The sequence below is a fragment of the Macrobrachium rosenbergii genome, chromosome 57, assembly GCF_040412425.1.
Source record: "Macrobrachium rosenbergii isolate ZJJX-2024 chromosome 57, ASM4041242v1, whole genome shotgun sequence".
Classification (NCBI taxonomy): Eukaryota; Metazoa; Arthropoda; class Malacostraca; order Decapoda; family Palaemonidae; genus Macrobrachium; species Macrobrachium rosenbergii.
Genome location: NC_089797.1, coordinates 8,071,103 through 8,082,894, shown reverse-complemented (window position 1 = coordinate 8,082,894; position 11,792 = coordinate 8,071,103). Strand labels below are relative to the sequence as shown.

General features: G+C 36.0%; 1 protein-coding gene across 1 annotated transcript; it reads left to right on the top strand.

Annotated features, from left to right (window-relative positions):
* Nucleotides 1-5,335: 5,335 nt before the first annotated feature.
* On the top strand, nt 5,336-6,839 carry LOC136837056 (MAP7 domain-containing protein 1-like). Its single transcript, XM_067101639.1, has one exon. The coding sequence runs from the start codon at nt 5,671-5,673 to the stop codon at nt 6,619-6,621; it is 951 nt and encodes a 316-aa protein (XP_066957740.1). The 5' UTR covers nt 5,336-5,670; the 3' UTR covers nt 6,622-6,839.
* Nucleotides 6,840-11,792: the final 4,953 nt, after the last annotated feature.

The window sequence follows — 11,792 nt, the reverse complement described above, 5'->3', positions numbered from 1 at the left end:
CTGCATAGGGGGATTCATTCACAAATCAGCAAGTAAAGTATGAATTTGGCAGTGACTGTGTTGTTTTGTCCCTGAAGCCACCTCCTTTCAGGGAAAACGGCTTATTGTCAGGGAAATACTTATACACACACACACACACACACTCACATAAACACACACACACATACACAAGCTCACAAAAACACACACACAAACACTGCTTGGGGCTGGCATAAATGATAAACTTCCACATCTGAGTTCTCGTGTACATAAATTCAAACACTTCGTGGCATCTTCACGATTACATACCCTTGCTTAAGATCGTCATAAGTTTTTCATTCGTCTTGATTTTTTCATCTCAGAATGAATTTCGAAAGTTCAGAAGTATACGAGTTCCTAAACGAGTTATTCATACCCGAGTTCCAAAAAACCAGAGATTATGGATTCACGAGATACGAAATTTGTGTCTGTAAAATTAAATGGAAAATATTTTGACAAAATTGACCGAAAAACCGAATTAATTTCTTGAAAATCAGCGTCGCCGAAAATATGCGTGAAACAAAAAGCCCAGTCGTTGGAAGGTCACAAATATTCATAGACTAAAAGTTAAATCAGTAGACCTCGACCCTTTGACCATGATGAATTGCCCCAACTGCGACAGAACCCATCAATGTTCGTGTGTAACATTTTCGTTTTATTTGTTTGTGAAGGTGTGTATGTGTGTATGAGAGAGAGAGAGAGAGACTTTCCTTATTCTGTTTAAATTTTTTATGACTTAATTTCAACATATGCCCTTTTTGCTGGCGTTGGTAAAAAAAAATTTCAGGTTTTGAAAAAAAAAGGAAAATTTAGTGATGATCTTTTTTACACAAACACACACACACATGTATGCATATATATACTATATACATATGTATAGATATGCATATATGAATATGTATGTGTATATATGTATATATATAGATCTCTATATATATATATATATATATATATATATATATATATATATATATATGTATGTATGAATATGTAAGTATCAGCACACTTATATATATATATATATATATATATATATATATATATATATATATATATATATATATATTATATATACACTTTATATATATATATATATATATATATATATATACAGTATATATATCTATATAGAGTGTGTGCGTATATATATGTGTATGTGTGTATAGACCAGGTGTTCCAGAGAGTAAACTGTCACGATAAATCAACATAATTACTCAGACACAGTTAAAATTCAACAAAAGAATAGTGCTACACTGTCTGTCTCACTTGAGTGCAAAATCACACAGGATTGAATGATCCCAAGGCAATATAACTGGGATCATTTAGGACAGAATCTCTTACGGCAGTTATAACGTCGGACAGTATAGTTACAGAATTATGACCCATTTTTGCATTTTTTCTCAAACTAGTTCATCTTTATAATCTTCTTTTTATGTTACATGAGAATGCCTTAGATCAAAGGTTATTTCGCAGTTGAAATTTTTTATATATTCAAGTATTAAGCAACTAATATATCATTTAAAGGTCACTTTACTTTGGGAATATCTTAAAAAGAAAGAAATAATTAGTAAAATTAAGCGAGTTTCCCCTTTATAATACTTCTGGGTCCGTTTTCTTTAGTTGAGCCCTTCAGTTGTCCTCAAGAGAAAATTATTTTATTTGTACTTTAGTGTTTGTTTATGAGTAATGATACGGTTTCTTGAAACTAAATTCTTATTAGCGTAAATGAAAGGACAGGGTTTGAGTTAACTGTAAGAATCTTTATGATGGGGAACGTAATAAAGATTTAGGGTGTGGAACGAAACAAAGATTTAGGGTGTGGAACGTAAGCATCTTTATCTACTAATAGATTAATTTAACGTTAGCAACTTGTTCCATGATGAATTGCTGAGAATCCAAAGACTGTAGTATGTGTAAATTTATTCAGTAAATTTTACGAATTATATTAGATTTTACTAGTAACTTTATTCTTTAGAGTGGTCATAAAATGAGTTAATCGAACGTCTGTTGTAGGGAGATACTACCAATGTTCGCACGACAACTCTCTCATATGGTACGAAGGCCCCTCCCCTGAAATACTGTTTATGAGTTCAGGAATTTCAAGGTATATCAATCGTAAATAACTGTATTCTCGCTTCACTTTCAACCCAAAACTGTAATTATCATCTTCAAGAATCATTTCATTTAACGTCACTGACGTGGAAGTGACGCAATCATCTTGGCTAGACTAGTGGAGCGATGATGACGTCAAAGTGATGACGATTATCGCGCCCGATTCGTTCCGGCGTAAAAACGTTTCCAACACAAAGGCTCCTGAACTTATGTACTGTAAGTATGTTTGTACACACACCCACACACACTATATATATATATATATATATATATATATATATATATATATATATATATATATATATATATATACATACATATATAGACATAGATATAGTGGGTGTTTGTGTATAGAAATATTGTAGTAGTAATATGGCCTTATTATATGGAACTCGAATTCTCCTCATGTTGATTATCTTATAAACAACTGATAATGAAGGAACTCTACACACACACAGGCATATATACATATGTGTGTATATATATACACACACATAATCATGAAGCTACAAATGCCGTTTAATATCCAATTCACGTACTTCGGGAATATCCCCGATGGGGAATTGTCACTGAAGGGGAATTTCACTTATAAATTCCCCTTGGGTGGCAGTCCCCATCGGGGATATTCCCGAAGTAGCGTGAGTTGGATATTAAGCGACATTTGTAGCTTCATGTTTGTATGTAAATCACGGTGTGATAACAATATCATATATATATATATATATATATATATATATATATATATATATATATATATACATACATACATACATACATACATACATACATACATACATACATACATATATATATATATACACACACACACACACACACACACACACACACACAGTATTTACGTACATGCGTGTGTGTGTCTTTGTGTATTATAGACCATTACCATACAGGACTCAAACTCTCATCCTCTTGATTATCTTTTAAACAACTTAGTATTTTCAAGTGATATTGTAGGAACTCTACACACATGCACAAATGTATTTGTGTGTATGTATGTGCTAGTGTTTGTGTAGAGTTTCTTCAACATCACTAACGAATTGTAAAATTGTTCTTAAGATAATCAACAGAATAAGAATTTGAGTCCAATGTAATAATGCTCTATTATTATTATTATTATTATTATTATTATTATTATTATTATTATTATTATTATAATAATAATCTAGTACATATATGGAATAAAGTTCAGCTAATAACAATGAGGCCGATCCTTGTGGGTAGTATTTGTAAAGTATAAATTGTTACGGATAGATAGATTAATATTGCATGAAATTTACCAATAAGATATAGAGAAAAGTAAAATTGTACTCATTGTTTTAAATACAAGCGGGTGGGAGAGAGAGAGCGACAGAGAGAAGAAATTGTGGAACAAAGAGATAAACCTGATAATTCCCCAAGTACGTGGATACATGTTGAGAGAGAGAGAGAGAGAGAGAACGATAAAATCTTGAATGCCTTGGCTAGGCTTCAGTTTTGGCGTATATGTTTCTAGAAAGACTTGTCTGCAAAGCTTTCTATTTTCATGAAGACGTGTCGCCGACTTGCGCGGAAACACGTCGCAAACACGTGCCGCCGATTGCGTGCGCATGTGCAAACGCGTTCTACGACACGTGGAGGGACTTAGTCGTTCATGTCGTGAACTTGTTTCTGTCATGTTGAAAGCAAATATTAGCCTAACTTCCGTAACATCTTTCCCTTTTAAGTATAAAGGTTATGAGAAGTATATATATATATATATATATATATATATATATATATATATATATATATATATATATATATAATCATTACTCCATAATGTTGCCACAGTGACGTTTCAAGCCTCTAAGTAATATAAAAAAACAAATAACTGGTTTTACTTTTTTTTTATTGGTGTTCATCTTCACTATAATAAACAAAAAGAATTTCTTTTTGTTCATTCAGTCAGTCAGAGGCCAAATTCTGAATAACGGCACTCTCTCTCTCTCTCTCTCTCTCTCTCTCTCTCTCGACGTGTATCCTACGTACTAGGGATATTATCAATCTTACCTATTTGTTGCATCATTCCTTCTCTCTCTTTATACACCTGTTCGTGTTTGCATCATGTTAGCACTACAAGCACAATAATTTCACTTTCGCCATATCTTATTGTCAAATGTTATGCAATCTTTATCTCTCTCTCCGTCTATCTATCGGCTTTTAATGATCAGTGCTATGCAGTCTTTATATCTATCTCTCCATCTGTCTATCAGCTTGTAATGATCAGTGCTATGCAATCTTTACCTATCTCTCCATCTATCTATCGGCTTTTAATGATGAATGCTATGCAGTCTTCATATCTATCTCTCCATCTATCTATCGGCTTTTTAATGACCGATGCTATGCAGTCTTCATCTGTCAATCTAAAGGTTTTCATTGTATGCAGTTGTCATCTATCCATCTATCTATCGGTTTTTATTGCTTAATGTGATGCAATTTTCATCTATCCATCTATCTATCGGTCTTTATTGCCTAATGTGATGCAATCTTTATCTGTTATCTATCTGTCTGTCGTTGTGCATATTAAAAGTGACAAGAGTTATTTTGACATCCATTTACACCTCCATGTATCTACACGTCTATGTATGAGTGGTAGTAATGTGTGTAAATGGTGTGTGATGTGGCCATTTTAAGCTATTGCCAATCAATCTTCTGGTCACGAGTTCTCGAATTCCGGGAAACGCAAGTAACACCATGGTACCGCTACCATTAGCATCTTGCTGCTTTATAAAATAAAATAGAAATTGTACGCCAATTATTGATTCAGTATTTTTTTATGGTCGTATATTTATGTCAGTCGTTTTATTTTCGGTTGTGGCTTGTGTAGGGCATTGCTGATAGACGTTTTTATTATTTAAAGATAATTTTTCGGCGGCTATGGCAGATCGAGCTGGGAAGGTTTGTCGAATACGTTTTGCCGCGATTACGTCAACTCCATCGCAAGATGCCTATTATTATTCATTCGCTTGCATATGAAGAGCAGTGTCTTAGCCTGGCAATATACTCGAATAAATTGGATTTTATATTACATGCCTTATGATATGGTATAGCAAGGTCTTTCCTTTTTGTTTTTACTTCAGCGGACAAATCTTAAAACAGTTTTGTGTTTGGTTGTATCTGGCACCAACAATAGACGTCATATCCAACAAGTACGAGAGCTTCGTTTGCCGGCCGTCGGCCCGTCGCCCTCAGTACTGCGCTACAACACCCACTGTTTGCGTTGCATATATCCCGCTCTCTCAGTGAAGTTCGTTCTAATCGACCTTCCACCGCAAGTTTGATATTTTTTTCTTCTCGTTTCATCGAAGAGGGAAACCTAATAAGAGTCCAAGATGAAGTTCAATAAAACGATTGATGAGCTTTTGGCCCAGATGGACAACAAGAACCAAGATTGTGCCGAGGAAGCTGGTCAAGATGGCGGTAACGCCGAATATCTGGAGAACGACGAGTATGTGAATTTCGTTATGAAAGAACTGATCAGCGGAAACGTGAGTCTAGACGCTAATGATGCTACTCCACCTTCTTCTGTTGCCATACAACCGCCGTCAGCGGCAAATCCTCATCAAGAGGCCAACCTGGTGGACCACCAAGTTGGTGTCCAGTTCAGTTACGGCTGATTCGAGCACTGCTAGTGCCGTTCACTACAACACTGCATGGCCACTCACTGCATCGTACATGTCGAATGGAAACCAAGTAGTCATCCTGACAAATCCCCTGCCAACACCTGCTACACCTGCTGGCCAAACTGCTGCTGCTGCTGCTGCCCCCGAGGCTACAGGATCGACCTCCACAGGCGTACCCTTTACTGCCACCATCCTGGAAGGGAAGCACGTGGTTGTCCCAGGCATAATTGATCAGCAACCTCAGAATGTGATTTTCGCTACTCAGGCACCCATGGTGTCGCAGCCTCACACTTCTAACGCTCTTGTGGTCGCTGCTGCCAATCCACAGAACATGATCATTGCGAATCCCGTAGGTGCTGCCGTCGCTACTGTTGCTGGCCAGACCATTGCGAGATCTCAGACATCTGACTGGACAGCTGCAGTCCCTTCTGCTGCTCTGGCGACACCAGCATCCTCTAAACCTGCTGATACAGAGAGCAAGAAGAGGAAATTGTATGAAGAGGCAGAGTTCCAAGACCCCGCTATGGAGAAGAGGCGCAGAAATGCACAGAACGCCAAGAACCACAGGGACAAGACCAAGCTCAGAATTCAAGAATTGACTGAGGAGCTGAATCAATCCCGTCAAGAGACAGCCGAGTCACAAGCTCAGGTCAAGAGACTAGAGGCAGAGGTGGATCGGCTGAAGAAGGAAAAAGCCCAGGAAGAAGAGCTGACGAAGGAGATTCAGGCCCTTAAGCAGGAGAATGCAAGACTGAAGGCCCAGGAACAAGCAATGGTTCAGCAGGACAAACTTGGATTGCAAGATTTCGACCTAAATCAATTCTTCAAGTAGACCAGATCACGACCTAAACTACCAATATACTGTTGAAGCTGAAAAAGAACTGTTTTGCCGAGGAATCAAAAACAGGAAATGGTTTAAAAAAAAAAAAATAATAATATTAATGCAAATACTCGCTCGAGAAGTCTAAACTCCAAGTGACATGTTTTGTGTTTGTCCTAAGAGATTAACATTTTTAAAAAATTACAAAAAAAAAAAAAAAAAAAAAATAATCGCGGAGCGAGTATTATTCACTCGCTTTTGTGATGATTTTATATCTTTAAATATTCATTTTCTGCAAGGTTGTTCAGTCATTAATGAACTTTCATATTTCGAGTAGATGATCTAGTTACATATTTCGAGTAGATGCTCTAGTTACTTTCACACTTCATTTACTTACTAGATAACTCGTCGAACAAGTTATAAACTTATTAGAAATGACAAAAAACTAATTGGATTGAAGTGAATTTTTCAATGTACATAATGTATGTTTTCTGTATTTACAGCCCCCGCCCCCTCCGATGCCAGAAGGCTCATGACCACTTGGCTCCCCCCCAAGTGGTTCGTGACCTTCAAGATGGGAGCTGTCTCGTCAAGTGGAAGGTAAGTTCTTAAATCTTTTAATAATGTTTTGCTTTCATTTTACTAAATCTTATTCAGTTAATATTAGGGAAAAATGTGATGTACCACTAGATTAAGACGGATTTTGATGTACCAATCTTTCTGGGTGTTTTTTGCCAATTTTGTGCACTTACATATATATATATATATATAATATATATATATATATATATATATATATATATATATATAGCCTATATGTGTATTTATGTATAACTTTATGCATGCATGTATATATAAGATTACATTTAGTGGTTATTTTTTTAGTATTGATGATACTTTCAGCCCGGTGGTGATTATATCGTCCAAAGGTCCCCTAACGAAACTTGCAGGCTCATTGCCATGTGGGGCCACGCCCTTGTATATATATATATATATATATATATATATATATATATATATATATATATATATATATATATATATATATATATACACACACACACACACACACACACACACACACACACACACACACACACCTTCCTTCCCCCATCCTCACATTAAACTAAATTAATGGAATTTTGTTTCGGGTATATATTTAATATATATTTTATTCCAGCTGTAACCAACGGAAACCTAAGGGAATATTGGACGACTGGCTCTATTCTGCAGCTACGGGTTGAGTTACTGTTGACGTGAGGATGAAGGAAAACCCGCCCTCAAGGTAAGACGAGTTTTTATACGCTTGTTCTCCATTCAACCTAACTTTTGTGTTGTGTTTTTGTTTGCAGTGAAAAGTGTATCGGTTTTTTCGGGAATTCGTGCAAGTGTATTTGTGTGTTTGTTTGATTGTTTACTAATATCAGCGCCACGAACATTTTAAACGTTACACCATCATAACAGCGCCGACCGTTTGCAAATCTGCGCTTACTGCGCAGTTGAAAATTGGGACGAGATTGCGTTCGGGAAGAGGAGAACGGATTCGTATCTAATCTCGTGTTGTGACGATGAGTCATGGGGTGGAAATTCCCACTGAAACGTATACGAGGCTTTTGTTCATTGGCCACGTCCCGTTTGGCTGCGCCCATGAACTGCATTTGTTGCTGGTCTTACTCTTGAATTGAATGTTATAATATATTATATATATATATATATATATATATATATATATATATATATATATATATATATATATATATATATATATATATATACATATAGGTATTATTTCACTTATGGACATTAATTGCTTTCAACATAAAATATAGGTTTTTCTGTTGTATTATGATGTGATTTGAATGATTTTGAGGTTTATTTCCATCGCAAATGAATACTTATCCTTCCCCGGCAAATGATATACTGTATACAAAATTAATAAAATTACGACTTGTCAGAATACTGCACCCCCCCTCTCCATAGCTAATACGGCAAAACTGTGTTTACTGATTACAGTTTTGCCGTATTAGCTATGGAGAGGGGGGTGCAGTATTCTGACAAGTCGTAATTTTATTAATTTTGTATACAGTATATCATTTGCCGGGGAAGGATAAGTATTCATTTGCGATGGAAATAAACCTCAAAATCATGTAAATCACATCATAATACAACAGAAAAACCTATATTTTATGTTGAAAGCAATTAATGTCCATAAGTGAAATAATACCATATATATAATTTGAAATTTAAGTATTAACAAGCATAGTCTCATTCTCCTCTTTCGTAATATTGATATTCAAGCAAAAAGGGAGGTATTTTGTAGAATTTTATATTAATAAAGTAATCTTGTTTGTAACGGAAGCGGAGATACGGATGTTCGTCGAATGTCAACAGGATTTCCCGAGTTTCAAATGCTCCACCTATCTTCCTCCTGTAAAAGACTAGGGTGTATATGTATGTATGTGTATATATATATATACACATACATACATATGTACAAACATACACACACACAAACACCCACGTACCAAGACAGCGGTTGCATAGAGGAAGAAGACAAGTGACGTTTCATCTTTCGGAAATCCTGTTAAGTTTTGACGAAAATACATCTCCGCTTCCGTTACAAACAAGATGACTTGTTTTTGTATTAACTTCAATAAAATTCCAGTTGTTTGAATATTAATGCTGCGAAAGAGGAAAGAGAGAGTATGTGTGTTAATACTCCCGTTTTAAATAATTCTGGGAATATATTTCAGGAAAGTTTTTCGAATGTGATGTTCAGTACAAAGATATTTAGTACAAAAAATGTGTTTGGAATTCGCTTGACAAATTAACTATATTCACAGACAAAAACTATATATATATATGTATATATAATTGTATATATCTCTATATAGAGTGTGTGTGTGTGTGTGTGTGTGTGTTTTCAACACGCTAAGACAAATGGTTTTATCCCCTCGAGACAAACATAGAATCAGGGGCGTCATTTCAGATTTTTTTTTTTTTTGGGGGGGGGCAAAAATGGTTTGTCGAAGGAAGCGACCCTACCCAACTTGGAGTTTTTTTTATTCTCAGCTATTTTATGAGCTTTGTGAAGCCACATGAGCAAGGTATTTCAGCAAAATAGGCGGACAAACAAACTTTGTGTGTGATAGAGAAATATAGACAGACAGATAGAGAAATATAGACAGACAGATAGATAGATAGGTAGGTAGATAGACAGATAGATAGATATATGTAACTTAATGTGGTGGCACATTTGAAATTCGGTAGGAATAATGGAAAACCCGCTGCTGTTACTTCTTTGGGGCCTGGGGGTGTGAGTGGGCAAGTTGAAGACTGGGGGGAGGGGGCAACTTGAGTCTCAAGGGGGCATAGAATATGGTAATTTTTTTTTACTATGTATTCCACTATAAATGAAGGAAAAAGGAGTTGAAACGCATTTACTAATTTCCTGTCTCAATGGCCTATAAGAAATATATCGTCTTAACATTACCTTGGTTATTAGTATAGTATGAGGCAGTATGAGACACTGAGCTGTAAGTGATGCTATCGCTGGAGTGAAGTTCTCGTGATGACATTCCAGGGACCAATTATAAAGTTTTTTTCGAGAAACAAGTTTGAATTCACTAAAACTTTTCAGAAAATAGAAGGTTGGATTCAGTAGAAGTTTTCGAGAAAAAAAAGTTTGAATTCAGTAGAATTTTTCGCGGAGAAGTTTGGATTCAGTAGAAGTTTTCGTGAAATAGAAGATTGGATTCAGGAGAAGTTTTCGAGAAAAGTTTTGGATTCAGTAGAAGTTTTCGTGAAAGAAAAAGTTTGAATTCAGTAGAAGTTTTTGTAAGTCATAGGAGTTTTCATGAAATAGAAGTTTGAATTCAACAGAAGTTTTCGTGAAATAGAAGTTTGAATTCAGTATACTGTTTCGTGAAATACAAGCCTGAATTCAGTGGAAGTTTTCCTGGAAAAGAAGTTTGAAGCTCGGTTTCAAGAAGACTTCTGGTAAATTCAAATCTCCTCAGGGAAACCTGCTGAATTCAGTGGGAGTTTCCGTCAGGCAGAAATCTGAATACAGTTGCAGATTTCGTGAAATAGGAGTGTGAAATTCAAAAGAAGTTTTTGTGGAACAGAAGTTTAAATTCTGTAGAAGCTTCCGTCAGATAAAAGCTGGAATTCAATAGAAGTTTGAAGTTCTATTTCACGAAGGCTTCTCTTGAATTCAGACTTCTATTTCACGAAAAATTCTTTGGAAATCAGACTTCGGTTGACTTCGAACTCTATTTCACGAAAACATCTATTCAATGGGAGAAGAATTTTCGTGAAATATAAATGTGAATTCAAGAAAAGTTTTCGTGAAAAAGACATTTGAATTCAAGGGTCAACTGGATGGGTGCAAGATAGAACTGATTGCGTTGAGCCAGTTTTCTTTGCATAGCGTGTAGTCATTTCATGCAACTGCTGGATTCAGATGCCAAAAGCAGTTCATGCAGTTGATACAGTTGTTGCATTCAGGTGCTGGAAGCAGTTCATGCAGTTGATACAGTTGTTGCATTCAGATGCTGAAAGCAGCTCATGCAGTTGATACAGTTGTTGCATTCAGATCCTGGAAACAGTTTGTGCACTTCATACAGTTGATACAGTTGTTGCATTCAGTTGCCGGAAGGAGTTCAGTTGATACAGTTGTTGCATTCAGTTGCCGGAAGGAGTTCATGCAGTTGATACAGTTGTTGTATTCAGATCCTGGAAACAGTTCATGCACTTCATACAGTTGATACAAATGTTGCATTCAGGTGCTGGAAGGAGTTCATGCAGTTGATACAGTTGTTGCATTCAGATCCTGGAAACAGTTCATGCATTTCATACATTTGATACAATTGTTGCATTCAGGTCATACAGTTGATACAAATGTTGCATTCAGATGCTGAAAGCAGTTCATGCAGTTGATACAGTTGTTGCATTCAGGTGCTGGAAGCAGTTCATGCACTTCATGCAGCTGATACAATTGTTGCATCCAGGTGCTGGAACCAGTTCATGCAGTTAATACAATCCATGTTGCATTGATAGATGTTGCATGGTGTTGGAAGCAGTTCATGGACTTCATGCAGTTGATACAGTTGTTGCATCCAGGTGCTGGAAGCAGTTCATGCACTTCTTGCAGTTGATACAATTGTTGCATCCAGGTGCTG

Excerpts from the sequence above, each read along its gene's own strand:
- LOC136837056 (XM_067101639.1), top strand. The coding sequence starts at position 5,671 with ATGATGCTACTCCACCTTCTTCTGTTGCCATACAACCGCCGTCAGCGG.